This window comes from Colletotrichum scovillei, assembly GCF_011075155.1.
Source record: "Colletotrichum scovillei strain TJNH1 chromosome Unknown Contig00004, whole genome shotgun sequence".
Lineage (NCBI taxonomy): Eukaryota > Fungi > Ascomycota > Sordariomycetes > Glomerellales > Glomerellaceae > Colletotrichum > Colletotrichum scovillei.
The window spans coordinates 87478-114536 of NW_023336262.1; the positions used below are offsets into that span (position 1 = coordinate 87478).

The window sequence follows — 27059 nt, forward strand, 5'->3', positions numbered from 1 at the left end:
AGGCTCGCAAACACCTGCCCAGCGAGTGAAGGTAACGTGTCGTACCAAATGCCTTTGATGTCCTCTACAGCCTACTTCTATGAGGCATCATTTGAGAGAGAACCATTTGGAACCTTGCAACTCGTGAAGCATAGCAAGATAGCCATTCTCAATCGCGTAACAACTGTCAGTTCAGGGAAAGACCTGAATGAACCAGCAGCAGATACAAACTCTACCCTCCTTCCCTCTAGATCACAAGACCAAGATGACATCTCTGACGGTACACTCGGCGGCCCAGTCGATCTAGACGATGCCATTTGGAGGGCTCATAGCAGTACCGTAGCCCTGCGGCGCCATTTCAGCTACCTAGGTGTCAGCTCTAGGCTTAGGGTTCTCCATCACCAACACATGGACTGGATACCTTGTACATTGTCGAATACCACGGATGGAACTATCAGATAACTGCTATAACACAGCAACTTCCAACAAAATCCGATTTACGCGGATTCGTTATCTTGCTTCTTCGGCCTCTTGGCTGCTTTCGTGGCTCACTTCATCACTACCCCACCCCTGGTCTGGGTGAAATTGCTTCAGCTTTCCTGAAAGTTGACTACGATATCCCATGCTTCCAGCCCACCTCAGTCCATAATACTCTAGAATCATTGATCTTACGATAACAGTCCAGCGGTGATTAACAACATTTCTGCTGCATCAAGGCACCTACCATTGGCTAATCAATATGAGACGATCCACGGGATATTAGTTTCGACGGATGCCAACTCTGGCTTGGTGGATCGCCACGTTCTTTGTTCTCTGGTCTTTCTTTGCATGTGAGCCCGACGAAGCTAATCAGATGCTGGCGAACGCTTTATTAGGACTGGCAACAAACATATCACTCTGATCCTGTCCGCATACATTCTGCTTGTAACCTAGGTTTGTCGAGGCCTCTGGCCCTCTACTAGGGCATTGTGGGCCGAAATTGACTTTCTTCAGTCTGCGTCCCATCTCAATGTTGTGACATCAGCAGTTTTATTCCTGAGTATCAACGTATGTGATGCCACAGGAGTTTCTCCTGTCCCAGGGCGGGAACAAATCACTTTTTTCTCGCTATCTGAACCTGGGCCGGTCAGGGTTCGTTTGTAAGGTGTTTTCTGTCCTGTTGAGTGTCGTTGTGAGGGCCACTATCTGCATGCCAACAGCGTTTCCAGGACAGCTGGGTCCAAGAACTAAGTTACACCCGAGTCTTGGGCTTTTGGGTATTGTGCTCCCGTTGCGGTTCTTTGAAACAAAAGAACTTCCAAGGGCCCATCAATGACTGGGACATGGTCAAGGCCCTCAAATCGGCTGGCACAGCGCAGAGTGTCAAAGAGACTAGATGATAGTACCTCTGTCGCTAGTAATGAGAATGTTTTGGCTTCTTATCGTTGAGTAGCCTCAATGTCACGTATGACTCTCACAGTTGGCTGGGATAATATCTCAAGACGCTTCTCCGCGCTGCAATCGGTCTGCGTTGACGGAGGGGCAACCCGGCCGTTCCGAGACGACGATATTGCTCTTGCTTCCAAAATGTGGCAAGGCGGGAATCGGGCTGGCCTTCACATCTGAGGTGGCAGATGCCACGCTTTCAACCTCTTCGAAGCTCCAACGGCTCTGGAAACTGTTTCGTCTCAGACGAGGGAAGTATGACTGAATAGCTGTTTTACTGCAATAGGATTGGCTGATATGCTTTAACAAATGATCAAAGTTGTCCATTTTGGGTATTATCTTAATAGGGGCCAAGAGACCACGCACATGGCACTTTTCAGCCTTTGGTAATCTCGTCTTCCTCGTCCTCCCACTCGCCCGTATCCTCCATGGCCTCATTGACCTGGTATTCGGCATCCCCAGCCAGACTCTCGCTGTCAAATTCGTCGTCATAGTCCATGTCCACGTCACTGTCATCAGCCTCCTTGCCCTTTCCGGCATTGGCTTTCCGCTTCTTTTCGACGTTCTCCTTTTGTTGCTTCCGCCTGGCCTCCTTCTCCTTCTGTCTCTGCTCCCAGCGCTTCTCTAACTCCTTTACCTCCTCCTTGGTCTTGTGGACATACTCGTGCCACATCACCTTTCCAGAGCACAAGCCCTCCTCAACCTTGGTCAGACGCAGTCGCATACGAGGACCCAACTCGACGAGCTTGACGGCACGCTTTTCAACGGCATCATCCTCATCGGCCATATCGTCGTCGACCGGCGCAGCGCTCTTCCTGATCTTCTGAGCCTTCTGTTCCTTGACCTCGACCTCGGCATCACTGTCGAGCTCGCTTCCGCTGGTTGCGTCGGTAAGATATCCGTCCCCGTTCTCTCCACCCTGAAGAAAGTCGGCGATATCTTCCAGCTTTCCAAGATTCGGCACACCCCCCTTTCCGTTTGTCTTTGAAGCTAACAGCTTCTCTGCCTTTTCGAGTCTTCGGAGTGGCCTTGAGATTCCTGTTGACCGTGTGGTAATGGCGTAGTGCCGCATGTTGATGATGAAAGATCCCTCATTCTCCGGGTCCTTTTCGCGGTTAAGCAGTAACGTGCGCTTAATCTTGTTCAGGGGCGTCGCATTCGGGTTCAGCGGAGGGAAGACACTGGACCAAACGGAGGTCACCAAGGACTCGAGATGTTTGGGCACCTTGGATGTTGCGTCGGCGTCGGGGGTATGGAAGTTGTTCATGACGAGCTGGAATGGTTTAGCAAGAACTCGAGCGGGTAGGGCAATTGATGTCGTACCAATGGCGGAGCAATCTGCTCTTTTCCACTGCCCTTGGGGCGTCTCTGGGACTTCTGTACATCCTTGCACAGAGAATATTTCTCGACCCGGAAGTTCAGTGTAGGGCCTCGAGGTGTGAGTGCCACGCGCAAGTTGGTATTGCCGCTCTCTGATCGCGAAAAAAGCATCAGGTGAGTGACGCCGAGGGGGCCGGTCATGACAACGTAGTCCTTCAATCGGTTTCCTCTTCTCTCCTTCATTCGACTGGCAGTCCCCGGCTCCATGACCTTTCGGAAATCGGCAGCAAGTTGGCTTACGCTGGAGCCAACCTCACCGGCGCCGATGCGGATGACCATGCTCTTGGGATCCTTTGCGCCATTGTTCTCGCCGGCGGTGGCAGGGTTGCTGGCACCGAGGTGCGTCCTCTTCTTGACTCTCTTGCGCGCCATCTTTTGTTGGGTTCGGGGTGGTGATTGGCTTGGGATAAGAAAATCTTGACGTTGATAAGTTGTCGAGGATCCAGAATCCGCAATTCGAAAAGTAACTGGGCCTGGGACGAGACCTGGATGCTTTGGTCGTCTGCAGGAAATTTTTTGGCGGGGCCCGGTCGATAAGAACCAAAAAAACAGCCTTCACGTGCTGATAACACTCATGTCCCCACTAAAAACTTTCCCAGAGCGTGGGATGTCATCAAGTCGCGGCCACTGCTAAACTTTTTGCACCGAGGCCTTCGACAACCGCTTTTCCTCTTTGCGCCACACCGCACAGCGAGTTGTTCACGACGAAGATGCCTTCCTCGACGACAAAAAAGGTGACATCGAAGGCGAACATGCCTTCTTCCAAGCGACAAAAGGTGGCGAAGACGGGCTCGTCTTCCAAATTGTCTCGCAAAGTCGAGGCGGAAGCTTCTCCATCCCCAGCAGCCGAATCTGAAGCCGGATCTGATTCCGAAGACAATGTCGCAGCCGATGCCGATTCCGATGTCGAGATCAATGCTGACGTTACTGCCGATGCCACTGAGGAAGTGACCAAGAGCTTCAAGGAGCTGGTAATTTGCAACCAAGACCCCTCCTCCGGCCCGTGATGGTCTCTAATGTCAATGTTCCAGGGTGTCGTCGAGTCCCTATGCGAAGCATGCGAATCTCTTGGATACAAGAAGCCCACGCCTATTCAGGCTCAGTCGATCCCTCACGCCCTTGCGAATCGCGATATTATTGGTCTGGCCGAGACAGGTTCAGGAAAAACGGCGGCTGTCAGTAGACCATTTCTTCCTTCCATGCACACCTTCAGCCCACCTCGGAACCGTACCATGAAAGCCATATAGGGTCGAGACGAATATGCAGGCTTGGCCAATTGTCCAAGACCCTTGTGGACTTGTAATGTGAAGAACCGATCGTCATCAGCTTTCACAAATACACTGTCGTTTTCCTCTACGCGTCACGACTGTACGGACTACAAGGTTACCCATGCAGCCGCTAACTATCATTCACAGTTCGCACTCCCCGTTATTCAAGCTCTCTTGGAGAAACCTCAACCGTTCTTTGGACTTGTTCTCGCGCCCACAAGAGAGTTGGCGGCACAGATTGGTGCGCAGTTCGAGGCACTTGGTAGCCTGATCAACTTGCGATGCGCCGTGATCGTCGGCGGTCTCGACTTCGTTGAGTCAACCCCCTCATAGATCCCCCCGCCGCAGAGGATGCTAACAGCTCGGACAACAGGTCTCTCAGGCCATTGCTCTCGGAAAGCGCCCCCATATTCTCGTCGCTACACCCGGACGTCTAGTTGATCACCTCGAGAAGACCAAGGGTTTCTCCTTGCGCTCGCTGAAGTACCTGGTGATGGACGAAGCCGACAGGCTGCTTGACATGGATTTCGGCCCGGCCATCACCTCTCTCCTTAAGTTTCTCCCCCGCGAACGCCGAACTTTCCTCTTCTCTGCTACGATGAGCACAAAGATTGAGAGTCTGTCCCGGGCCAGTTTGAGAGACCCCGTTCGCGTCAGCATCAGCTCCAACAAATACCAGACCGTCAAGGGGTTGATCCAGCACTACTGCTTTGTTCCTCATACGCAAAAGGACACCTACCTGATTTACCTTGGTAACGAGTTCGCCGGCAAGCGCATCATCATCTTCGCCCGCACTGTTGCGGAGGTGCAACGGTTATCGATCCTTCTGCGTGCTTTAGGATTCTCCGCCATCCCTCTCCATGGACAGCTCAACCAGACTGCGCGTCTTGGTGCGCTTTCCAGGTTCCGTGAAGGAACTCGCCAGATTTTGGTCGCTACTGTGAGTCTATGACATACACCGCGCTATCTCTCTCTCTCTTTGGCGAAGCTAATTAGTACCAGGATGTCGCTGCCAGAGGTCTTGATATTCCGCTCGTCGACGTTGTTATAAATCACGACTTGCCGCAGGACAGCAAGACCATGTATGTCTTACCCGCAAGCGAACAGGTTACCGTGGCTAACCACATCAGGATTCATCGAATCGGTCGTACCGCTCGTGCCGGAAAGTCAGGCATTGCCATCAGTCTAGTCACACAATACGACCTCGAAATCTACCTGCGAATCGAGGCCGCCCTTGGCAAGAAGCTGACCGAGTACCCCACGCAAAAGGACGAGGTCATGGTCTTTCAGAGTCGCGTTGAGGAGGCACAAAGACATGCTAGAATGGAGATGAAGAATTTGATGGAGAACCAAGGCAAGAAGGGCTCGACTCTGAAGGGTGGGAAGAAGGGTAAGGGCAACAAGAGGCGTCACGACGACATGGACGCTGAGGAGGGCTAATTATTTGATACCTATCTTTTTATTTTTCGGGAGTTTCCGGTGTTGCTAGTGTGTCTGAGATCGTGAGACAGCTTTCAGCACTGTTGAGGATCGAACAAAGCTTGGGTTGGCAGAGGGTTGCAGATGTCTTCCGTTTTTGTTCTGGTCAAGCATGCCGTTAAGATGAAGGCGTACTAAAAGTGATTTAAACGTGAACCCCTGTCATCAGGATTTCGCATCATGTTGTCTCTGCTAGCTGCGGCGGGCGGAGTTGAAGAGAATGGCTGACCAGTACTTTTGAGAATAAGTGAATTAAGTAGTGTAGTAAAACAGTCGTCTATCCTTCAGACTCGTTGCAACATCAGACTCCTGTCCTGAAAACAACGCCAATCCCGACAGAAAAAGAAAGAAAGGTCCAACATGGGTATATGCCGAGAAACAAGCGCAACCCCCGGCGCAGACAACTCCCCAGAGACTTGGTTGGTACAAAGCAGTCAATTAGAACTCATCGTCGGCGACCGTCTCCCATCGCTTCGTCGCGAGCTTCCGCATCTTCTTGGGACTCCCCGAGCTGCCACCAGTACTTTCGCTGCTAACGCGTAGTTGCTCCATCTTGCGACCGAGGTTGCTCACACCGGTGGGGCCGCCTTTGCGGCCACCAAAGTCTTCGCGTTCTTGGAGTGGCTTCCGCTTGCTCGGGCTTCTTTGCGCGAGCTCCCGCTTCAGGATCTCGTTCTCCCGTCGAAGTCTTTCGTTCTCGTCTTCAAGGTCCTCGACGAGTAGGTTTTCTTTGTCCTCGCCGGCCTCGTCGTCGATCGTTAGGCCAAGCCCCTTTTCGAAAAGCTCCATTTTACGATCCCAGTGCTCTTCGCCCTTCTCTTGCTCTGCAGCAAGGGTTGCTTTCCAGCGGGCCAGCTCTAACTCGAAGCGAGCGTCAAACTCAGCCATGCAATCCTCGCGTACTGTCTGCTCTAGCTCCAGCAGCCTGTCTTCCATGCTGAGCAGATGTGCTTCTGCGGTAACTCTCATCTCGCGTTCGTTGTCCAGCTCGACATGAAGGTTGGTTATCTCTTCCTGCATACGAGCAATTTCCAGCGCCGCATGCTCCATGAGCACTCTGTCTCCGTTATCTGAATTTGGAGAGAAGTTGCGATGGCCAGACGATCCGTGGCCAAAGTATCCTCGGCGCTGTGGAGGCAAATCAGGGGATCTCATTCCTGACGGCGGGTGCGCTGATGAGGGTGTGTCGGCCAGAATAGTCGATGTAATGCTGGGAATCCGAGGAATCGTTACTTCCCTAGCAAGGGCGCTATATCTGAGAATCTGCGAGGTCGCATTGGCGTCGCCGTGTGCATCGGCAGTGACGATCATAATGCCTCGCTGGGCATTCCGACGAGGCACAACACCCGCAGATGATGAAGACGACGCCGAGAATGAGTTTGAGAACAGAAGCTCAGTCATCTTACATTGCCGGAATGGCATGACAGTAGGCTATGTTGTTTTACGTTAGTTTTGTCCTGATCGATGGTCTGCAACCGACTTGACGTACCTTGCTGCTGTTGCCCATACCGCTCTGTGCCTGGAGACATTGACCGAGATACATCAGACTCTCGTTGATCTTGCCGGCTTCGGCGAGAGTTGCGCCTTGTGTCTTGGCATCTCGGGCACGCTCGGAGCCAGCCAAGTCAACAATAGTCAGAGTGTTGCCGGTCCAGGATCGGTAGCGTCCTGCTCTGGATCTTTTCTTCACCTCAACACAGAAGAATCCGTGGCTGCGTGAAGAGACACTATTGCTGCCTGTTCCAGCAACCTGACGCTCATGTAAACCTGCCTCCAATACCATGATAGCTTCTCTCATGGTCGTACACGCAATCTTCTTCAGTCCAGCCACAACCTTCCTATCGGAGGACTGCTCGGTTGATTTGAAGAGTAGAGGCCGACGCCGGTACTCTTTCGTAGCGTTGGATTTGATCGGCGGGGTTAGGAGATCGTAAATTTTGTCGTTGTAGACCTCGTACATGGACAAAACGACGGCGTAGTCTGAATCAGGGTCCGAAGACATGTTGACGGAGCTAATGTCAGGAGCTGAGGGAAGAGCCGAGGGTCGCTGCAGGGCGCGTCGAGGGGTTGGAGGCGGACAGTGTTCACCCTTTACTAGTTGTTTAGCTGTGTTCTTTACTTTGGATGCCGCAGTCACAGCCATGAAGTGCTTCTCAGCGACGTCTTCATGAATCTGGAAGTCTTCCCGCACTGGCGTGGAAAAGCGATCACGAGGCTTGCCCCTTGGATGGTCTGGTGTCGACGGCACAAGGCGTACACCTGTCAACTCGACTGGCGGCTGGGACTGCTTTTGCCTCTGGTTGTGTGCGAAAGGCTGAAAGGGAAATTCGAGGGGATGAACAGGGGGTCCTACAAGCATCGGTGTTCCCGCTCTTGAACCTCCGCCGCGGGACGAGCCAAAGTCTGCAAAGACAGTCTCGAGGAAACACGGTGCGGATATGATGGTGGCATCCGAGGCATCTGAAGACTGGAGAGATCTCTCCAAAGTCGGTGAATCGTACATGTTGGAGCCAATTGATCTGAAGACGACGTCGAGCGCGAGTTGTGTCATGCCTCGTGTTGAGCGTGAGCCAAGAATAGTGTGCGACTATACAATTTGTTAGCACAAGTAGGCCAAGATGGGTTACCGAATACAGCTCGAGACTACCTTTCCTGATCCAGTGACGCCCAGGGTGGCGATCAGAGCATCGGTACCATGTCCACCATGAGGAGCCAGGACACCCTCAACAAGTGAGGCGATTCCTGTGCAGTGGAAAACATCGAGCTGAGAGGCCTCTTCTTCGAAGACTCTGGTGAAGGCAAACTTTTCTGTCGATCGTTTGCGGTCGTTGGGAGGGTTCAGTGTGATATGGGTTGGATGAGAGCCCTCGTGGGACTCTTCGACATCGACGAATCTGTCGGACGAAGCTGCGCCAGCCGGGGGCGGTCTCAAGCGCAGGTATACCTGGAACAGGTTTGCCGACGACTTCTGCGGTAATGCGGAATCCATCTTTCGCTCTGTTGTTGAAGTCCCTCCAGCGTGGATTGAGTAGATTGGCGATGTTTCTGCTCAGGGGACACGCGATTGTCGTGTGATTGATGCTCTTCGTCGAGGTTGAATATCTAGAGCTGGGTCGTCTGGGTCGCAAACGATGCCGATGGGACAAAGAGACACAATCCTTGTTTACTGCGATGACCGGGCAACGAGATAAGATAAGCGAGGTGGAAGCGCCTGATTAGATAAGCCATTGGGAATAAGCAAGCACGTACGGTACCTTAGGAAGGGACGTGCACGTTGATGTGCCTGGCCCCCTGGCAGAAATCTGATCTCATCCCCACTAACTTTTTTTTTGCACGGTGCTCCCCGCTGAGACAAAGTCCCTAGTGGGGCCCGTCTACCTATACGTACCTTCCTGCATGTTGGCGCCGGGTCCGACCGATGGGGGGAGGACCTCGAGCTGGGAATTCACAGGTCCAGTCCAACTTCACGTCTCCTTTTGCTCACTTGACTTAGTCGGTAATTACCTTATGGCGAAGCGCCCTTTCTGGAAGCTATCCGTTGTCAAGACTCAGCAGCGGCACTGCACTACATACGGCCCGACTTGTCAGACAATTTTGTGTCTTTGTTCCTGAATGTGGCAGCATTATCCCTCGGTCATTGACTTTGAGTCAGACCATTAAAGTGTGTAGTCACCACAGGGGCAATCTTTAGGTAGGTTGACTGGTCAAGCCTAAGGCAGGAAATATAGACCGAGTCTCTCACTGCAGTTGCTGTAGGCATGACAAGAGCTATGCCAGCTCGCCTCCCTGTTTTACAGAGCTCTGCGTTTTCTTGCATGTAATAGTCCCTCGATCAAAGTTTTACTCAGGCTCGTAGGTAAAATGTATGAGGGCTGCACAGGCATCATCCGGCTCGTCAACCCCTCATTTCCCGTCAGTGAGTCATGAACGACAAGAAAGTCAGACAACGCGGACCAGTGCCGTCCAAGGCTGATCCCAATTCCTCCCGCATGACTGGTTGAAAATTTGGACATGAAGCACTGGGCCCTTTGGATGGATTGTGGTTGGATTGAGTTGAAAAAATTTACGAATAGACTACGGGCAGCACCGAACCTCCGAGGAGCCTTGGGCCCGCCTAGGCCGGAGCTCGAATACCCTTTTTTTCCTATGGGTTATTCCCAATCTGCTGGTTACCACACCTGAATCTGGTTGACCCCTCCGAAAGCTACGTACCTGAAAAGGACACTTGACTTTGAGTCTTCCATTGTAAGGTATTTGCAAGATATGGATCAGAGAGAGAGCATGGAGTTCGCTTCCCACAGATAGGAATGAGTCAACAGGTGACTCAACAATTCTCAGACAGAGCAACTGATGTCCAATGACTCCTTTGGATGACCGAAGTTACGTTGTGCTCAAGCGGCTGTTGGTCTCGAGACGTAGACTGATGAGTTGGCCCCTCGATTGCCCCTCGGTGATGCCCCTCGAACAGACGACCTTGCGAGCCGAGGCGAATCAGGAGACCGCCTACCTAATACGCATGCTGGATGCCAGATGCCTGTGCAGGCAAGCGGTGGGCCGTATCCCGAGCTAATACGGATACTTTGTACGGATACAGATGCATTGGGTGATGGGAAACTGCAAAGTATGTACAGATATGGCCAGTACCTACGGAGTAGTGAGTGGGGTTACGTGAGAGGAATTTGCTTGGTGCTTGTCAAGGCTCAAGAGGCAGAACTCAGGAGTCAGGAGCTTGACCCTGTGGAGACCGCAATGCACAATCTCGAGGCCACAGCTGCGCCTCTCCCCCATCTACGAGTAGTAGCCTATGGGTTGCTCCCAGTTGACACCTGGACTTGCCGCTGTTCATGAATGAAGCGTCAACGCTGCGTTGCGGTGTACGATGGGTGGTGACCACCTCCCTCTTCCGCTATGGTCAACCATTCGGATCAGCAAGACTACGACAAACAACTCTCGATACTGAGAAGAGCCTACGCAGTGTGTATGTGAGCCCAAGAGGTGTTCGGCGGGTCATGAGGGAAGGATTGGATATTGGATCTGCCACAATGGAGGAAGGATCAGCTTGTCCCCCCTCCCCCTCGATCTGGACCAGCCTGACGGGTGACAACAGATGGAGGGGTCAAAATCCATTACGGAGTACGTAGTGTGTTATGTGCCTGGAAGAAGAGCTTGGAACAGACGGGAGAGTGAGGTGACACAGGTCGAGGGAGGGGCAGAAATGGTTTGATGAGGTTGACGTTGCTGCCACGGTTGCGTGCTGTGCTGTGCTGTGCGTGCTGCCGCCTGTGAAAGGCACCTACCAGGTTCGAGGCGAGGAGGGGCGCGGTTGACTTGCTGTTGCTAGCCTTTCCACACAGGGTCCTTTCCTCCACATTTCACTGACATTATCCACTAAATGACGCCGTATCTCCAGCGGATTCTCAGCGCCTGCAGGGCAATTGTAGGAGCGCCGGGGGGGGGAACAGACCGCGAAAAGGCGGTGACGGCGTGCCGGATGAGGGATAGCGCCGTCTCGCTACCCACTCTCAGCAAACCAGAGTACCAGACAATGGCAGCAGTGGGAAGGCACTCGGGGCCGCAGATTCCCACACCTTGAGACCCCACCAGAACGGGAGACTTTCAGCATGGAGAAGGAGGCACGGAGGAAAAAGTTTGGGCGACAAACGGCAACAGCCACCAGGTAGGTACGTATCCCACACTACGTACCTACAGCGTAGCAGCCCACCAAAAAAAAAAAAAAAAAAAGTTCGATTGGGTGCTCCACACCCAAGGACGGGGCGACTGGGGGAGCCATATTATTTTCGGAATCCCGGTGCCTCTCGTCCTCTTCCCTCTTTTTTTTCCTCTCTTCCATCTCAACCATCAAAACCAATTTAACCCCACGAGACAACGAAGTCGCCCTACAACCTTGAAAAGGATCTAGAAACAAACACACACTTCGTCGAGAATCATGTCCGCCGCTTTCGCTGAGCTGTAAACGCCCACTGCGGAGGTGCCCCTGCGCAGGCACCTCTGCAGTCCAGCAGCCCATCGAGACATTCAATCCATTCTGTTTCCCGACGAAGTTCACACAGGCTTTCACTGTCCAGAGCCCTCATTGAGAGGACGTCTCTGGCCCATTGACGGAAGTCTGCATCGCTTTTCACTAGAATCGATCAACAAGCCCACTATTCACCGGGCTACGAGAAGCCTATTCGCTTGAAGAAAATATCTTCACCTCCACCTAATCCGACTACCACGACCCCTCCCTCTATCCGACCTAAGACACGATAATCCAGTCGCCGCCCTAGACCTACAAACAAGGCTCACCAAGAGAGCAAACTACATACAATACACAACCATACACATTGTTGGGCATTCGCACGGCATTGATTAGCGCCGGTTTTCCAGACAAACTCCCACCCCTCCGAATACTACCATATTGGGTTTCAACCCCTGCCTAACCACTACCAACCATGTCACGCAACGTTCGCAACAAGGCTTCTTCGGCCTCGAGAAAAGCCGCCAAGCGTCGCGACTCTATTACCTCTTCGTCCTCCTTCGACCTGTCTGACGAAGGAGGATATTCTGCTGTCGAAGATATCAGTGATTCTTCTGACGATGACGAGGAAGATGTCGACGCGGCCGAGGAGGAACATATTCTCCACGAGGTGCTACCTACCCCCAGCATCCCGATTCCTCCCCGGCCGCCCATTGTCCAAGAAGAAGAGGATGATGACGATGATGATGATGATGACGACGACGAAGAAGAAGAAGACGAAGAGGAGGGGCAAGAGCAAGAAGACGAAGATGATGGCGCAGCAGACATTGAGGATGCCGCCAGTTGGGATGGTATCATGTCAGAGGTTGACGAAAGTGCTGCTTCTGATCACCACCACCGTCCTGCGGAGCGCCACGTGCGCTTCGATGTTCCCTCGAGTGATTCCGACTCCACCGATACGGAAGATGATCATGCCGATTTCTTCCCCGACATCTTTGTCGATCAGAGCTCTCTCGATCCAGCCTTCCGTCGCGAGATTGAAAAGGATGATGAAAACGACGAGTCTGAAAACTCAAATTCATTCTGGGACTACCATGGCGATTATCATGGAGCCTATGGGTACGCCCCTGACGCAGACTCAGATATTGAGGCTGTCGTTCAGGAACTTGGCGATGATGATACGCCGATTGCTACTCCCATGACCACCGGCGAACTCTCTGAGATGCCCACTCCGGTCGCAGCGCTTGAGGAAACCCAAGAGCTAGACGGCTATGAGAGTGAGTTTGCTCTTTGTGACAAGAACAATGAGAATGTGTGATTGCTAACTCGCCCAACTAGCTGATGGTGATACCACTGAAGAAGATGAGCCGGAGCCAGTTGTCCGCCGCAAGATTAAGCGTCCCGAACCCTCCGCGGATCAGTGGGATGATTCCGACACGGATCATCCGGTCAAGGGCCACCGTGGACAGCCGCGTGTCGGCCGCTTCAACCTCGACAACTCTGAGCGGAAGCCCATTGCTGTTGTGAACCCCATTTCACGAAAGATGATGATCTTCACTCCCCATCGTCGCCGTCAGCTTGATCTGTCTCCCGAACAGTTCAACTTCCAATTCCTGGCCCCCATTGATGAGAACCAACCCTCTCCCATGATGAGCAGCTCTGCACAGATTATGATGAGTGCAATGTTCTCATCCAATACCTTTGGTGACTACCTCAACACTCAGGCCATGGGACCTACCGAGGCCTTCTTTCCCTTCCAGTCCGAACCCAATACTGCCGATGAGAGCTCGGATGTTGGATTCGATGAGGAGGAGGATGACGAGGTTGAAAAGTCTCTCAACATCAGCGACTTCATCGAGTTCGACGAGGGCCGGTCCTCTGCCGATGAAGACGAGGACAACCAGTGGGACGCCGATCCCCTGAACTCCACCCCTGCTCGACCACGCACCGCTTCCAGCGATGTTGACCTCCACTCCCACATCAACGCCACCAACGTGGGAGCATTCCGTCGCGACCAGATCAACCAACGTCTCATTCTGAGCGACAAGGCCACGCAAGACTCCCTCGCCCTAAGCAGTCCATACAACTACACTGCTCTGCGTGGTCTCAAGTCAGATCGCTTCGAAACTGCAGCCGTTCCCTTGACGCCCCTTCGACGATCCAAGAAGCAGATGCGTGACGCAGCGCGCAGTCCTCTAGAGTCCATGTCACAAAAACGCAAGGCATCTAGTGAGATGCCCATGGGCCACAAGCGCCATCGCAGCATCTCGGACGTCAACTTGCTACACATCTAGCCGATGCCGTAGTGTTTGACTTTTCCGGCATGTTTAATGCGACAAAAAACGGTTGAGGATGGCGTGGCAAGGTGTCCTCAAGTAATAGGCACCTGCCATCCCTGGCCTCATACACATTGGCTATCGTTGCCCTATTGTTTTCTTATGTTACACATTCTTACACTGCCCGTCGAATCGACGGGAATGACGGTAGACAAAAGCGCAAAAGTCATAGACCTTGAAAGCAAGTGTCTGAAGAGCGAACAAAGTCAGCCCCATACAACCGACCAGTTTTTATTGGTGGGAAGAGTCTCCCTGTCACGGTCTGAAGCTGCAGCCTGTTTCCTAGTTTCGTATCAATGAAAATCATGATATCCTACCTTGTGTGCCGTTATTATGTGCCTGTCTTGCATTACCTAATCAATCCTGTGACGACACATTGGTCCGCGCTTGGGAGCCATAACGATGGGTGAGATAAGACTCTAGATTTGCGTTTGCTCTGCACGAAGATATGTCCAAAGACATCAAGTATGTACAAGAAGGGGTTCATCGTCCAGTCTCCTCGAGCCCGCCCCAACCTCACAACAGTCGTTCTTCATTATAAATAACTCTTCCAATCCTCTCGCTCATAAGTATTCCAGCCGGCCGATGCATTGACTCAGCTGTAAGTGTCAATGGCATTGTTGAACGCCGTATCAATCGGCTCAATCAGCGTCTTAGCGAAGGCCTGCAACGCCTCGGGGACCTTCTCAATGACAGCCGCGCTGAACTTGTCCGTCGCGCTCTGCTCGGACTTGAGGTTGAGCAGGATGACGGGGCTCAGCAGGAGCTTGTCAAACTTGGGCTTCGCGTCGACGACGGCGGTGAGCGTGGTCTGCACGCCGCTCGACAGCTTCTGCGTCGCCTGCGCCACCCCGATGGCCTCGAGGGCGGTCAGGGGCTCCGAGTCTTCGGCGACCTTGGTGGCCTCGTTGATCTTGATGAGGAGCTTGGTGGAGTCGATGATGATGGGGAGCGTGCCGAAGAGGCCGCCATCCCAGGACGACACGGTGTCACCCAGCTCCGTGTTCTGGGCCGCGATCTCGTCCATGGCGGCCACGATGGCGGCGCCGTCGGCGAGGACTGAGGTGGCGAAGAGGCCGAGGAGGGAAAACTTGAGAAGCATGTTTTCTGTGGTTGAGGGTCTCTGAGGACTAACACAACCGAGAGCTTTGCTTTAGTATTGAGAAAGGTATAGATCTGGATCTGAATCTGAATCTGAGGCTGCTGATTGACCGAGACACCATCCTGAATATCGCGACCTTCACCAGCTCTTTATACTCATTGCTCGTACGATTCCAGAACATCATCGTTGTCCTCGTCACATCAACTACATTTTAGCTTGCATGTTGGCTCATGTTCCTCCGCCTATCACGCCTATTCAACATCTAGCGACCTTCCATCAAGGTCATATTCGCCCGCAAACACCATCGGTCAAGGACACTCAATTACCACATCAAGACTTAGGCGACGTAGGATCGTGCCGTCCCAATCCTGGAAACCAGAAAGCTTCACATGCCCCCTCGGCCGAGAACCCCATGTGCTCATCTACCCAACGTGCCCCAGCTCCCCCACAGAACAAACACCTACCCGTGTCGTCCCCATCACGAACACATGCTCAGCCAGCAGTTCACGACACCTCCAAGCCGAGGAGCGCAGGGATCTTACCCCAGATTCCGGCCTTCCTCCCCCCTGAACACCCCCGCTGATCTGCCCTCTTTCCCCTCATGCAAGCCTTGCAAGGTGCCTGCCGATGTGACTTGCCCGACACGAGAGTAGGTGCGCAAACGCCCGCCATTGGACGGCGTAAACACAGTCCGGCTCCGGCATTGGCCTTTTCTTTTCGCGACTCGGGGCGGGTGGCTGACTGTGAGGGCGGCCAGACATCATGGTTGGTGCGAGTTGGCGGGCTTTTAGCCTTTTTGGACCTGAGCCAATGGTTCCTCCGAGCTTTTACTTCGTCTAATGAGGCGGTTGACATTGGAGGATGCGATGGCAGGTTTGTCATTTCCTTCTGTTCTGACGAAATATGTAAAGGGCGATTGAGATTCGGGTTGGCTGAGTACGGCAGCCTACATACCTACCTACACTTTGGGGACCTTGTCACTCCAATTGGCAAAGTCTAAAGACAACATTGATTGAGCTTAATTGCCAACTACATGACCAGCTCCATCTCGCCTTTCCAAATCCGGTCTTTCCGTAATCTCGTGAACATGGAGGTCTTCTTCTACTGTACAATTATGTTTATCTTCGTGGGCATAATTCAAGTCAGACAGTCCTTCAAGTGATGCCAAATCCACCTCTGCACGTCTAATGCTCTCATACCCCCAGCTATAACTCGACGTCCAGCCAGGCAGAAGAGATCACAGGAAATGAACTCAGTCGAAGTGACAAAAAAGTGGCAATTTCAAGTCTAATTCTAGAGAGTCTGGCGGTTATGGGAACGAGACAGCAGGGGCGTCATTGAGTTGTCAGTCATACTTGATGAGAATGGTCCGAGGTACCTACCGTCAACACATGCCCCAACACATTGATGGTAAGTGACAAGAAAGACACCAGATAGTCATAATCAATTCTATGTTATCCCTCCCAAGAAAGATGTGGAGAACAGAACCATATTCCATGATCGTATGCGCCCAATTACCACATAGTTCTCCATCTTCTGCAAGACCAATTAAGTCAGATGTGTATAAGCAGCCGCTATTCGGAAACCGTTGCCATTCACACTACAAGACCCACTTATTGACAGCCAAAACAAAGCAAGTCTGGCCACCCTTACTCTCCAAATCTCATTCAAATTGATCAACATTGTATATCAAAAGGATACGGACAATTCCCATGGGAATCAAAAATCGAATCGACCGAGCTGGGACTCGAACCCAGAACCTTTGCCACCGGAAAGCAACGCGCTGCCATTGCGCCACCCGGCCGTATCCTTTGTTTTCCGATGAAAGCCGAGGCCGGCTGACTGCTGAAGGAGCTCTGCGTGTGCGAAGCAAGAGCTTCTCTGGCCTCCCCTTCGGCGATGCGGGAGCTAGGGGCCCTTGGCCCTTTAGCGATAGCCTCTGGTATATGCGCGTTATAAGTTCCAAGTCTAGGTGAAGAAGGCTTGAGGGGTGACGGATGGCGGCTGCTTGAAGGCTGCTTCAATGTCCGGCCGGAACAGGGTGGGTCGCGGACGGCCCAGCGTCTTAGACATGACGGAAACTTCAATGACAGCCGGAAAGGCAGGTGAAGGAAGCAAGGGGCATCCGCAATTTCCAAGCTTGTGACTTGTTGACATGGTAGCTTTTGTGATTTCATTTCAACAATATGGATGCCAGGGATCGTCCAAAAGGATGCTCCAAGTGCGGAAGCGGGGTCGCTTTCAAACCATCACAGCTGATGGTGAAGATGCTGGTGGTAGTAGATATCACAAACACGCCAGTTGAGTCGAAAGGTCCTGCCAAAAAGTCTATGCAGATTGCTGTTCTGGTCTAAGATGCTCTATCCATAAGACGCGCAATCATGTGCATGGGCAGCGCAGCCGGGCCTCGACAAATTCGAAGCTCATGGGGTATCAAACACAAGCAAGCCATCCTCCACGATTGGCCCAATTCCTAAAAGACAAGACATTGCGCGACTGAGTATGCTCACTCATCGTCGTCGTTGAGACCAAAGTCGTCGTCGTCATCGTCTTCGCCCATCCCCTGATCGTCCTCATCGTACATGTGGGATTCGTCGCCCATGTCATCGTAGTCATCCCCACCACCGTACTCGTCGTCTTGGTGCTCATGGCCCCCGTCGCCATCAATGGGCTCGATTTCCTCTTCTTCTTCGTCGTAGTGGTCATCCACAACACTAGGCGCCTTACTCGTAGGACGGCTCGCAGCTTCACTCTCAGGCCGGGAGCCAGGGTCACCTTGACCAGCGACGTCGAACATCTGCCGGATAGCCTCGTAGTTGATGCGCTTCGAAAAACCACGCTCCTTCATGACATTCACAGCAGCCTCGCCCGGTGTGCTGGCAGGTGTCGTCTGGCCTTCGCCAATACGAGGGCGCTTCTTCCGCTTGCGATCCTTCTTAGGCTTCTTCTCCTCCAGCTTCTTGCGGAACAGACGCTCCTGCGACGCGCGCAGCCAGTCTTTGTTTTCATTGACCCACAGAAGCTCCTTGATCTTGATCTCATCAGGAGTCAACATGCAGTTCGCAACTTCGGGATCATCGGCGAACTCGTCTTCGCCAACCTCCGGCGCCATTGAGACAGCCTTGTCTGGTTGCTGCTGAAGGGCCCAGATCGAGTGGATGCGAGCTCGTTGCTCGGCGTTGCTGAAAGCTTTGGCGTGCTCGTAGGTCTCGGGATCATTCATAATTTCCGAGATCTGATCTTCCATCTCGGCCTCATCTTCCTCCCACTCTTCGTTGATTGGCAACGACGGCTTCGGTTGCCGCGTCTTTTCACTACCAGCATCCGTCTGCGATGACTCTTCGTTTTCCTTCTCGGCGTCGCCGAATTCTTGAGCCAGGCCCTCAAGATGTTGGGTGCTGTTAGCATCCCTTAAAGCTGGCTCGTTGACGGCAATTTTCGACGGGAGAGGGGGGATAATGTAGCCGTCCTTATCTCGGCGATACTCAATAGTCGGCGCTGCAGACAGATCAGGCGGTGGCAGAGAGGGCGCAGGTGTCGTTCTGTTGTTATCACCGTCGTCTATGATAGTTCGCTTACGCTTCTTGCCAAGCTCTGCCTGTTGCGCTTGCCAAGCCTCGGTGTTCCGGTAGAAAGACGGGGGGTCGTGAGAGCTAGAGCCGAAATCTTGGGACAAGAAGTCTTCTACCGTCATTTTACTGGTCTCCGTCACGTTGAACTCCTCGAGACGTTCCTGGATGGTGTGGTTCGTGACCTTAACAATATAAACAACTTCTCGAACGGTTCGCCGGAAGTTGTGCATCCGCGCAGCCATCAGAAGACACGCTCCACAGATACCAGACGGACGACGGCCCATGACAATCCAATCTTGCTTCATGCGGCGGACAAGGCGGACAGCATCTTCGGCGACTCGATTGGTCATATGCTTGAATTCGAGCTTGGAGGCGAATCGGTAGATGATGTCTTCCGGGAAGACCGGAGACTCTCCGCTTGGGAAGAGGCAAAGAGTCCTGGTCAACGCCTTGAAGGTTCTTCCTAATACAAACACGTTGACCTGGATAATGTCACCGATATCGATGAGCATGACGCGACACGGCCTTTCCATTCTGCATGCAGCGTAGAGGCAGACAGCTGCGACGGTGATGATCTTTCGACCCTGCGTGAAACCTGACTGGGAGGCGAGCTTGAAACACTGCACAGCGGTGTTGACAGTGTTATCGCTGAGATTGAGGCGCTGAGCATAACCCTGCATCAGGGCGCGAGCCTCGCGGATGGTCTTCTCTCTGTCGTCGGAGCCACCAACGCGGCGAAAGGCTGGGCCCATGCTCCTCACACCAGCTTGGTCAGCGGCGATATAGCTTCCCTGTACCATGGCGGCACCGGAAGAGGTCTCGCCAAACTGAACTTCGGCAACAATGTTGCTGTCATCGGCGACTCGACCGCAGGTTTGACAGATGCCGTCGACGACATTGGGCTTGACACAGGCCTTGTTCGGACATTGTGGACGATTCGAGATGGCGACAGTAGGGGGTCTTGCTCGGTTCTGTTGTGCCTGAGCAGCAGCGTTGGCTGCGGCGGCGGCGGCACTAGCTTGCTGGCGTTCGGCTTGCTCGCGAATGGCTCGAATGCGGTTTGGTGGTTGGAAAGGCTTCGACTTGGCAGCCGGCTTTTGGGACTTCTTGGTGGGTGTTAGGAAGGAGGACATTGTTTCGATGTCGGCGCCCTGCGAAGGCGGAGGCGACTCGATGGGGTGTCGGGAGGCCTAGGAGAATTTTGTCGAGAAAAGTAGAGTTGTTTGCAGCATGGGCGTTCGGGAGATGCGGAATGCGAAGTTGTGAATGGCCTCGTGAACGTCCCCTTTCCTCCAGCACCAGGCTACAGAGGTTGCCAGTCTACTTCACCTTCGCACCTTCGACAACGTGGATAAAGACAATGGCGTGCGCAGGCGTGGCTCGGTGGGAAGTTGTCGACGCGTTCGGTGATGTGGGCAGTAGAAATGCGATGGGCGAATAGAGTGTAAGTGAATTGAAGACGGAGTCTGCTATGGATTGTCTGCAGAGGGATACTGGTGGTTGGCGAAATGAGGTGAAGAATGGGAAATTTTGTGGGGTTGGCGACGAGATGGTCGAGCGGGGGAAGGTGCACGTTTGTGAGATGGGAGGCAGGTGCGCAGTCAGTGGTGGGATGTAGGCATTTGCTGAGTCAATCTCCGTTACCTTCCATAAAAGGGAATATCCACTTTTTCGTGTTTGTTCCAGAGCTGCTGGTTCGAATCTGCGTCCGTCTTCACAACTATTTCAACAACGCAACGGAGATATCTACAGCCACATCTACCGCCTCACCGATGTGGCTGTTGAGATTGTTTGTCCCTTGAACTGAAGGTTGCCTGTTATCGACTTGAAGAACTCGATCGGTTGAACTTACCTTGCTGGAACTGCTTCCTAATTAGGCAGTATTCCCAGCAATGCATATCGGCGGAGACTCCGCTGGTAACCGGCGCCAGCCAATCCTCTGGGCTCTCCCACCTGCGGGCCGAGTCACTTCTGCTTTGCCCCGCGTACTGAGGGAATCGCGGGGCAACTTGCAGTGACATGTAGGTTCAAGCGAACATTCTCTCGACACTTGTCCTGATCATGAGGCCTCTTTGGATTCATAAGCATTCTAAGTGGGAATGAAGACTCGCGTAGCTTCTCCTTTCAGGTCTATAGCGCTACGAACTGATACTCCTCACCATGATTCTTTGTGTTACTGGCTCTTATGAAAAGCCCGGAAACCCAATTGCGCTTTAAGTACTGTGAAATCGGTTTCGGTATGGGCGGCTTATCGGCCCATTGCACCGTCACAACGACACAAGGTGAAGAGACCCTGCATGACACCTTAGATCGGCAAACAACCTACAAGTATGAATACTTCGTGTTGCTTACTGCGGGGCAAGTGCGTGAAGTCACCAAGTAGGTAGCTTACTTGGTAACTCTCACACCATCTGCACTGAAGTGTCCGGTGCAGAAACAGCCGCAATACCACTCTTGCTCAAGCCTATTTAAACCTCCAAGCACCCATCACTATTCCATACCTCATTTTCTCAACTTCGGTAGATCCACGCAATTCATACACATTAACTCTCTTTATTCTTGGCGAGTACCACACGATCAAGATACCCTAATCTAGTTAATCATGTCTTCCTTTACCCTTTCCGCTGCCCCCAACACAGACGTATGGAAGAAGCCGCCTGCTCACAACGTCTACGATGGTAACTTCGACTCCCTCCTCACATATGCCGCAAGTTAACAAACCCAGCTCCCACAAAGACGGTTCCGGCCAAGCCCCTAAGCCAATTCAAGTCTGCCAAAATCACATTCACCGCAGATTGGACCGAACAGTACGACCAAGCAGGCCTCATCGTCACCTTTGACTCTAACTCTGGCCGCGAAAAGAGATGGATCAAGACCGGCCTGGAATACTACCAAGGCACGCCACAGCTCAGCACCGTCGCCTGCGACCGCTGGGCCGACTGGAGCATTACCCCTCTCGCCGCCTTTGAGGACACCAAGAGCATCACTGTGCTCATCGAACAGGAGCGCGACTTCATGGGCCCGAGCTTCTGGGTGTACTACGTGAAGCAGGACGGCACCAAGTTGCCGCTGCGTGAGATTTGCTGGGTTTTTGGAGACGATGACTGCACTGGCAAGGATTGGAATCTGACTGTTGGCGCTCTGGTTGCTCGGCCTGCCAAAGATGCCAAGAGCGATCTTGAGGTTCAGTTCAAGGATTTTGACGTGCAGTGGTCTGAGTGAGCGTTGAACAAGATAGCTAAATACAAAGAATGTATCTATGACAATTTCGGTGCTCGAAAATGGTACAATGCACATCTTCAAAGATGCAATGGTCACAGGCAATCGAAGTCGTGATTATAGATTATTTATTATTTAATTAAGTCTAGTATGTCACGGCCCAGCGCCATGAACATTGTATTACATTGCTCGATGGAATTCAGCCCCCTATTTCCAATATTCGGGTATCATCCGTTTTCCATACCAAGTATCCAAGGTCCTCCTCTGCCCTCATCCAACAGTGCTTGATCAAGCTCGGCTTCCGGGGCCGTAGTACGTCCCGTCTAGGCCTGTTTCGGCTGCCCTCTCAGTTGTATCAACATTGGCTCCTGTCATTTGGCCTTTGTCATGCTGCGGTTGAAAAGAAGATTGCTGCGGCGAGTACGGGTAGGGCTGATATGAACCTGCAGGCTGCATCGGCGGCGGCCCGTTGATTGGCACCATGTAAACGGGAGGGGGGCGAGCATTGCGCTGCTTGCATTCAATACAGGCGCGGACGAAGAGGGTGAAATTGTCGATACTATGAGGTGTCAGCGATCATCCCGAGGCTTTCCGAAACACTCATATCGAGTACTTACAACAAGAGGGCAGTGAACGCCATTACAGTATCCTGCATAGAGGTGACCTGGCCACCACTCAACACCCACGACCGCGGACCGTCGCGGAGGATAACATTTGCAATCTCCCATCCCGTGGCCACCATGAAGACGAGCCAGAAGAGCAAGTGCATTCCGACGTGAGCTCCGGGATGGATTCCACGCCTCCCCCCTCTCGCGCAGATGGTGATGAGTTCAGAGGTTTCCCAACACACAAGGGCGGCTGCCTACAAGCCGGTTAGATATCAAGTGTTCCCAATTTCAACCGCCATGCTAGGAGCAAAATGCTTACGGGGAATCCGCTGAATACAAGATAGAATGAACTTGAAAATGAGTAAAACATGAGAGAGAGCGAGATGCCGAGGACGATGGCGCTGAACGCAATATTGAAGCCGCGAATGACAATCTTTGCTCGGTGCCATTTTGCGCTGAACGGGATTTCTCGAGGAGCTTGTTGCGCGTATGGCACGTAGCCTTCGAAGCCATCAGGCGGTGCGTACTGCGATTGTGGTGCGTACTGGGTTGAAGCCATGATGAATCCGAGTGGCTCAGTGAGCGTCTTACACACCTCGACAGCGACTTTGCAATACGAGAGTCCACGATTCTGGTGTAGTCCGAACCGCAAAATGAGCGACAACGAAGCCGATGGCGCTTTCAACGCGAACCGAAAAGGAGCAAGAGGCACAGGCGTTGGCTCAAATTTTCGGCACCGGAATTTTGGCTCATTTTATCGCACGACTGTGCCGCTCTTCTAACGGTTTGGTGCATGATACAGGCACCGGCGCGGTAACAATCGCGTCCCAAAAAGGACGGCGCCCCTGGGCTAGAACCAGTTGGCGGCGGAGATCAGGGTCTTGCCATTGGACCACTATTTTGGCTCATATGGGCCTTAAGCAGAACCCTGTCAGCTGTGCCGCTGGCTGCCTACACTACTGCGTAGACACAAAGAAACCCCAGTTCGCGCCACGAGAGCTGAAGATGCACTACGATTGCGAGATCGAGGGAATGACGGTCCTCGAGGGGATGAGAAATATATTGGGACTTATGCCTGGACCTCGGTTGCCGCTGCGCTGGAGGTTTTCTTCCACTGAAAGATCTGGCAATATGACTCTCTCATGTCTGTAAACCCCAGCATTGGTCGTCAGCTATACAATGGTAATTCTTCCGGATGTCTGTCTCAGTTCACAGAAGCGCAGCGGTGGCTGGCAAAGGCCCCACCAAATATTATGTACGAGACCGAGGCCCCCTCGGTCATCGAAATCAATCAATCCAAGTATCGCCGTCACGGCTACCCAGAAAACCGCGAATGTGCTGTTTCTCCAATATTGTTGGTCTCTGCAACGACTTTCGCGATTCGGGCGCTCGATGGCTCCTGGCTGGTCTCGAATGTAGGTATCAATTTTTGGCCATAATGACGAGTCTACTCTCTCTGCAGCACCACTACCAAGCCCATTATTCCCAGCATTGCCGTCTTCAACCACGGATATTCTGAAAGGAGGATCGTAACGTAGCCGACGAAGGGGATGTATGCGACGACGCTGCCGATGATGTCCTTGCGCACAAGGTAGTCCTGATCCTTGGCATAGAGCTCTGCTTTTTGTCAGTCTTTACTCACGGAGAACTCTGAGGGACGGAGCCACGAACCAGTGTCATCGGAGTTGTTGTTGTCGCCCTTGGTAAGGAGCTTCGCTTCCGGTCTTTAACGAGCCTCTCGGTCAGCAAGGAAGGCAATGGGAGACAGAGTGTAAAAGTAGCTTACCCAGAGCCGAATCTGCGAACCACTCTGTGAACAATGGGAATGTTCTTGCCCTTGACTTCGTAGACAACGATCTCGCCAACGTCGGTTTCCTGGATCAGGTTGCGGTTCCATAGGAAAAGGAGATCGCCTCTCTGAAAGGCAGGCTCCATGGAACCACTGAGAACGACTACAATCGGGCTGGGGGAATCGGAAATCACGGAAAGACCCTTCCACATCTGCCACTGAAGTTAGCAAGAGCTTCTTTGGGGAGGGCCGATGTGCACACCATAAAGGCAGTCGAGAGGATCAGCGCAAAGTTGAGCAGTTGCGACGCTGCCTGGCGCGGGTTTCCGAGACTCGACAACATGTTTCCGGCGGTTCTGATAAGTGCGGGCGGTGTTGTTGGTAGCGTCGTCGGTGGTGGCAGGTTTCGGGTCGTGATGGTCAGTTTGGAGTTGAGTTCTGGCCAGCAACGCACCTTCCTTGAAGCTGGAGGCAAGAGCAAGAGCACAGGCCAGCTGTTTTGCAGACGTGGAACGTGTCAATGGAGATCCTGAGGTACGTACTCTGCTTATCTTATCGGTTCTCGCCAACGGCCGGCTCAAGACGGGTGTGGTGCACAGACCACCGTTTATTCTCCTGCTTGGAGCTCTCTGGTCCAGTGAGCCTGCCTCATCCAACATCTCCAAGCTGCGAGCTGCACCTTCTTCGTAGGTAGAACCACAGAAGTCATGGTACATGAAGTATTCCTGCAGCTTAAGCATCAATCGAGTCCAATGTAAACCATAACATGCGTTGAGCACCATTCCTCCTGCAGGAATGTGCTACAGGTCAAACACAATAAGCTCCTGCTCACCATAGGTAAAGTTAGGATATTCGCGTTCAAGTGAAATACAAGAACTCACCAAAACCCATCCTGGATTTCCCAGTATCAAGTTACAGCCCTGATCTCTTTATCTGATCTCAATGGCTTACTTGCTATCTACCACAAGTGGCACGCACAATGTCTTCCTGACTGACTGACAGCCGACGCTGCCCGTTACCTTCCTTCCTAAACCTCAACTGGGGCATCACAGACCACTCACTTCCGTCCGCTATCGTGGATGAATGAGACAGGCACATATGTCAGACATGACTTCCTTCTTTGGATGTCATAGCCTACATCGGCAGTCGCAGATTCACCGACAGGTGGAAGGCAGCAGCTCCCTTCTAAAATATTCCACATGTCTCTGTCCCACGTTCTCCCATCGCATCCCCCTTCTCCTTGACCTGACATCCTCTCTCAGTCTTTTCCTCAAGCTCTTTGCCTGGTATTTGCCAACAAGCCGTCAGCCTTCTTCTGTAGATCAAGCATTATCAGGGCACCCAAAGCATCATCTCCCCCAGATTCCAAACTTCGACGACCTCTCTTCAGTATCCTGCCTACCCTCCGTGAGAAGCCACCGTGATGGACGCCTCCGTCACCACTCCGTTGCTCCACGGGCAGTCAGAATACCATGATGGACATGGTCTGCCCACGCCGGCATCCTATGGCCAGGTTCAAGACCATGTAAGCTCCATTGTCAATTACCAGGCATCTCCACGGCTTCGATTAACCTGTCTTCTTTAGCCTGCGTTTCTCAGAGCATGCCATTCACCCTGGCGGTCCTTCTCCCAGAACCACTTGTGCTGGGTTCGAGGTGGTATCGTTGCTTACTTGACCGCAGTCGGAGCTACGGTTCTTGATTACAAGCTGCGAAAAGAAGAGTCTCCCTACTCTGACTGGCGAGTGGTCTTTGACTTCTCCGTCGTCACCTTTTCTCTACTCTTGGCCTACCATGCGGTCGTACTGGTATGTCAACCAACAGCGTAGGTATCCTCGGTGATGACTTGTTGCTGACCTCGATCATTAATCCTAGGGCTGGACCTACACCCATCTCTATCATCCACACATCGAGGAGACCAGCACTGGCTGGGAGTATTGGGCATTGAGAACCCTGTCACTGCCTTACGACATGGCCAGTCTTCGCAAACAGTTCTACTTCACCTTGTTCTACACCATCACAACTGTTTTTACCTTCATGAACACAGTCATTTACTGGTTTGTTACCTTGGAGCACGACGACAAGAACACGGGAGAGCCCCCCAAGCCTCAGCCATCCGGAGGCTCCGCCATAGCCAACATGATTGGGGACTCTTTTGCATCCGAATGGACCAGCTTGGAAGACTCACACAAGAATGGGCCACATGAACCTTGTAAGCCATGACGTCTTGTTGATGTTAACTTGGTCTAATACCATAATCTCAGTCACGGAGATTTTCGGAAAGGGCTGGTACAAGGCCTTTGTCATCATCAACCTCTTCGGCATCACATCGGTCGTCTCTCTCATTGAGATCTTCTGGCTCAACAGCATCAAGCGCCCCTTTGTGAGTTGTCTTGTACCTGAGGCAAGAAACATACACTGACACGACTGGAACGGGCAGGGCGTTGGCGCACACACCTTGGGCGTCATCTTCTTCGCGGGTCTCTATCTCGGTTGGGCAGCCATCGGCAAAGTCGAGACTGGCGCCGATGCCTTTTACTGGCTGAACGAGAAGAATGTCGGATCCCGTGAGGCCGTGGTGGCATCGTCGATTGGATTTGTAATCCTTGCTCCCATCAGTGGGTTCCCTCTGGTACTTGGTGACTTTGACCAAGGTGATACTGACTTGTCGACTAGTGTACGCATTCATGTATGGTCTCGTTGGTATGCGCGAGAACATGGCCCGAGCTGCCCACACGAGACGGGTTGCCGCCGCTGCCGCGGTGGCGGGCCACTGAGGGACTTTCGGTCTAGACGGGTCTTGTCGGAGATGAACGGGGCAGGCGACGGGCGGTGAGCACGGCGGTGGTGGCCGGTTCCATCGGGCTTGGCCATGCGTCGTTGATAGGTACAGTGGACGGATGCCTCAGATTGTAGGATTGATAAG

The 27059-nt window shown here is 52.8% G+C and overlaps 10 protein-coding genes across 10 annotated transcripts; 4 read left to right on the forward strand and 6 right to left on the reverse strand.

The window, feature by feature from the left end:
* Positions 1–1780: 1780 nt before the first annotated feature.
* HER10_EVM0010415 (brix domain-containing protein) lies at positions 1781–3269 on the reverse strand (the record flags this gene model as incomplete). The annotated part of the gene is made up of 2 exons (XM_035479875.1): positions 2728–3269; positions 1781–2677 (listed from the first exon to the last, which is right to left on the reverse strand). The coding sequence occupies exons 1-2, from the start codon at positions 3154–3156 to the stop codon at positions 1781–1783; spliced, it is 1326 nt and encodes a 441-aa protein (XP_035335300.1). The 5' UTR covers positions 3157–3269.
* Positions 3270–3441: 172 nt separating this feature from the next.
* Positions 3442–5492, forward strand: HER10_EVM0010213 (DEAD/DEAH box helicase; the record flags this gene model as incomplete). The annotated part of the gene is made up of 6 exons (XM_035479680.1): positions 3442–3755; positions 3816–3959; positions 4200–4364; positions 4426–4992; positions 5055–5134; positions 5183–5492. The coding sequence occupies exons 1-6, from the start codon at positions 3495–3497 to the stop codon at positions 5490–5492; spliced, it is 1527 nt and encodes a 508-aa protein (XP_035335288.1). The 5' UTR covers positions 3442–3494.
* Positions 5493–5949: 457 nt separating this feature from the next.
* On the reverse strand, positions 5950–8958 carry HER10_EVM0003139 (kinesin motor domain-containing protein). Its single transcript, XM_035472824.1, has 4 exons — positions 8179–8958; positions 7885–8118; positions 7021–7620; positions 5950–6962 (listed from the first exon to the last, which is right to left on the reverse strand). Exons 1-4 carry the CDS (start codon positions 8518–8520, stop codon positions 5970–5972), a joined length of 2169 nt encoding a protein of 722 aa, XP_035334776.1. The 5' UTR covers positions 8521–8958; the 3' UTR covers positions 5950–5969.
* Positions 8959–11381: 2423 nt separating this feature from the next.
* On the forward strand, positions 11382–14095 carry HER10_EVM0008736 (uncharacterized protein). The gene is made up of 2 exons (XM_035478246.1): positions 11382–12785; positions 12847–14095. The coding sequence occupies exons 1-2, from the start codon at positions 11984–11986 to the stop codon at positions 13800–13802; spliced, it is 1758 nt and encodes a 585-aa protein (XP_035335185.1). The 5' UTR covers positions 11382–11983; the 3' UTR covers positions 13803–14095.
* A 246-nt stretch (positions 14096–14341) lies between these two features.
* Positions 14342–15038, reverse strand: HER10_EVM0000952 (uncharacterized protein). Its single transcript, XM_035470716.1, has one exon. The coding sequence runs from the start codon at positions 14944–14946 to the stop codon at positions 14440–14442; it is 507 nt and encodes a 168-aa protein (XP_035334612.1). The 5' UTR covers positions 14947–15038; the 3' UTR covers positions 14342–14439.
* A 2256-nt stretch (positions 15039–17294) lies between these two features.
* HER10_EVM0009346 (Brf1-like TBP-binding domain-containing protein) lies at positions 17295–20074 on the reverse strand. Its single transcript, XM_035478836.1, has 2 exons — positions 19034–20074; positions 17295–19000 (listed from the first exon to the last, which is right to left on the reverse strand). Exons 1-2 carry the CDS (start codon positions 19649–19651, stop codon positions 17453–17455), a joined length of 2166 nt encoding a protein of 721 aa, XP_035335231.1. The 5' UTR covers positions 19652–20074; the 3' UTR covers positions 17295–17452.
* A 924-nt stretch (positions 20075–20998) lies between these two features.
* Positions 20999–21742, forward strand: HER10_EVM0010606 (uncharacterized protein). Its single transcript, XM_035480060.1, has 2 exons — positions 20999–21196; positions 21244–21742. Exons 1-2 carry the CDS (start codon positions 21121–21123, stop codon positions 21738–21740), a joined length of 573 nt encoding a protein of 190 aa, XP_035335312.1. The 5' UTR covers positions 20999–21120; the 3' UTR covers positions 21741–21742.
* Positions 21743–21880: 138 nt separating this feature from the next.
* Positions 21881–23057, reverse strand: HER10_EVM0007510 (uncharacterized protein). The gene is made up of 3 exons (XM_035477065.1): positions 22665–23057; positions 22355–22599; positions 21881–22296 (listed from the first exon to the last, which is right to left on the reverse strand). The coding sequence occupies exons 1-3, from the start codon at positions 22902–22904 to the stop codon at positions 22026–22028; spliced, it is 756 nt and encodes a 251-aa protein (XP_035335091.1). The 5' UTR covers positions 22905–23057; the 3' UTR covers positions 21881–22025.
* Positions 23058–23391: 334 nt separating this feature from the next.
* Positions 23392–24619, reverse strand: HER10_EVM0003481 (signal peptidase I). Its single transcript, XM_035473156.1, has 4 exons — positions 24397–24619; positions 24132–24346; positions 24017–24069; positions 23392–23962 (listed from the first exon to the last, which is right to left on the reverse strand). Exons 1-4 carry the CDS (start codon positions 24475–24477, stop codon positions 23793–23795), a joined length of 519 nt encoding a protein of 172 aa, XP_035334808.1. The 5' UTR covers positions 24478–24619; the 3' UTR covers positions 23392–23792.
* Positions 24620–25557: 938 nt separating this feature from the next.
* HER10_EVM0012160 (uncharacterized protein) lies at positions 25558–26910 on the forward strand (the record flags this gene model as incomplete). The annotated part of the gene is made up of 6 exons (XM_035481561.1): positions 25558–25659; positions 25720–25941; positions 26009–26345; positions 26398–26516; positions 26574–26751; positions 26810–26910. The coding sequence occupies 6 exons, from the start codon at positions 25558–25560 to the stop codon at positions 26908–26910; spliced, it is 1059 nt and encodes a 352-aa protein (XP_035335430.1).
* Positions 26911–27059: the final 149 nt, after the last annotated feature.

Bases quoted from the DNA above. Each gene is read 5' to 3' on its own strand.
- HER10_EVM0010606 (XM_035480060.1), top strand. From the start codon at position 21,121: ATGTCTTCCTTTACCCTTTCCGCTGCCCCCAACACAGACGTATGGAAG. The intron at 21,197-21,243 runs GTAACTTCGACT...TAACAAACCCAG, and splicing joins TGCTCACAACGTCTACGATG to CTCCCACAAAGACGGTTCCG.
- HER10_EVM0008736 (XM_035478246.1), top strand. From the start codon at position 11,984: ATGTCACGCAACGTTCGCAACAAGGCTTCTTCGGCCTCGAGAAAAGCC. The intron at 12,786-12,846 runs GTGAGTTTGCTC...TCGCCCAACTAG, and splicing joins AGAGCTAGACGGCTATGAGA to CTGATGGTGATACCACTGAA.
- HER10_EVM0003139 (XM_035472824.1), bottom strand. From the start codon at position 8,520: ATGGATTCCGCATTACCGCAGAAGTCGTCGGCAAACCTGTTCCAGGTA. The intron at 8,119-8,178 runs GTAGTCTCGAGC...CAAATTGTATAG, and splicing joins GCGTCACTGGATCAGGAAAG to TCGCACACTATTCTTGGCTC. The intron at 7,621-7,884 runs GTAGGACCCCCT...CAACTAGTAAAG, and splicing joins GAGCGGGAACACCGATGCTT to GGTGAACACTGTCCGCCTCC.
- HER10_EVM0009346 (XM_035478836.1), bottom strand. From the start codon at position 19,651: ATGTCCTCCTTCCTAACACCCACCAAGAAGTCCCAAAAGCCGGCTGCC. The intron at 19,001-19,033 runs GTCATGCTCATC...GACATTATCCAG, and splicing joins GAATGGAAAGGCCGTGTCGC to GTCAACGTGTTTGTATTAGG.
- HER10_EVM0003481 (XM_035473156.1), bottom strand. From the start codon at position 24,477: ATGTTGTCGAGTCTCGGAAACCCGCGCCAGGCAGCGTCGCAACTGCTC. The intron at 24,347-24,396 runs GTGTGCACATCG...CTTCAGTGGCAG, and splicing joins TCCTCTCGACTGCCTTTATG to ATGTGGAAGGGTCTTTCCGT. The intron at 24,070-24,131 runs GTAAGCTACTTT...GGCTCGTTAAAG, and splicing joins GTTCGCAGATTCGGCTCTGG to ACCGGAAGCGAAGCTCCTTA.
- HER10_EVM0000952 (XM_035470716.1), bottom strand. From the start codon at position 14,946: ATGCTTCTCAAGTTTTCCCTCCTCGGCCTCTTCGCCACCTCAGTCCTC.
- HER10_EVM0007510 (XM_035477065.1), bottom strand. From the start codon at position 22,904: ATGGCTTCAACCCAGTACGCACCACAATCGCAGTACGCACCGCCTGAT. The intron at 22,600-22,664 runs GTAAGCATTTTG...ACCGGCTTGTAG, and splicing joins TTGTATTCAGCGGATTCCCC to GCAGCCGCCCTTGTGTGTTG. The intron at 22,297-22,354 runs GTAAGTACTCGA...GACACCTCATAG, and splicing joins GCGTTCACTGCCCTCTTGTT to TATCGACAATTTCACCCTCT.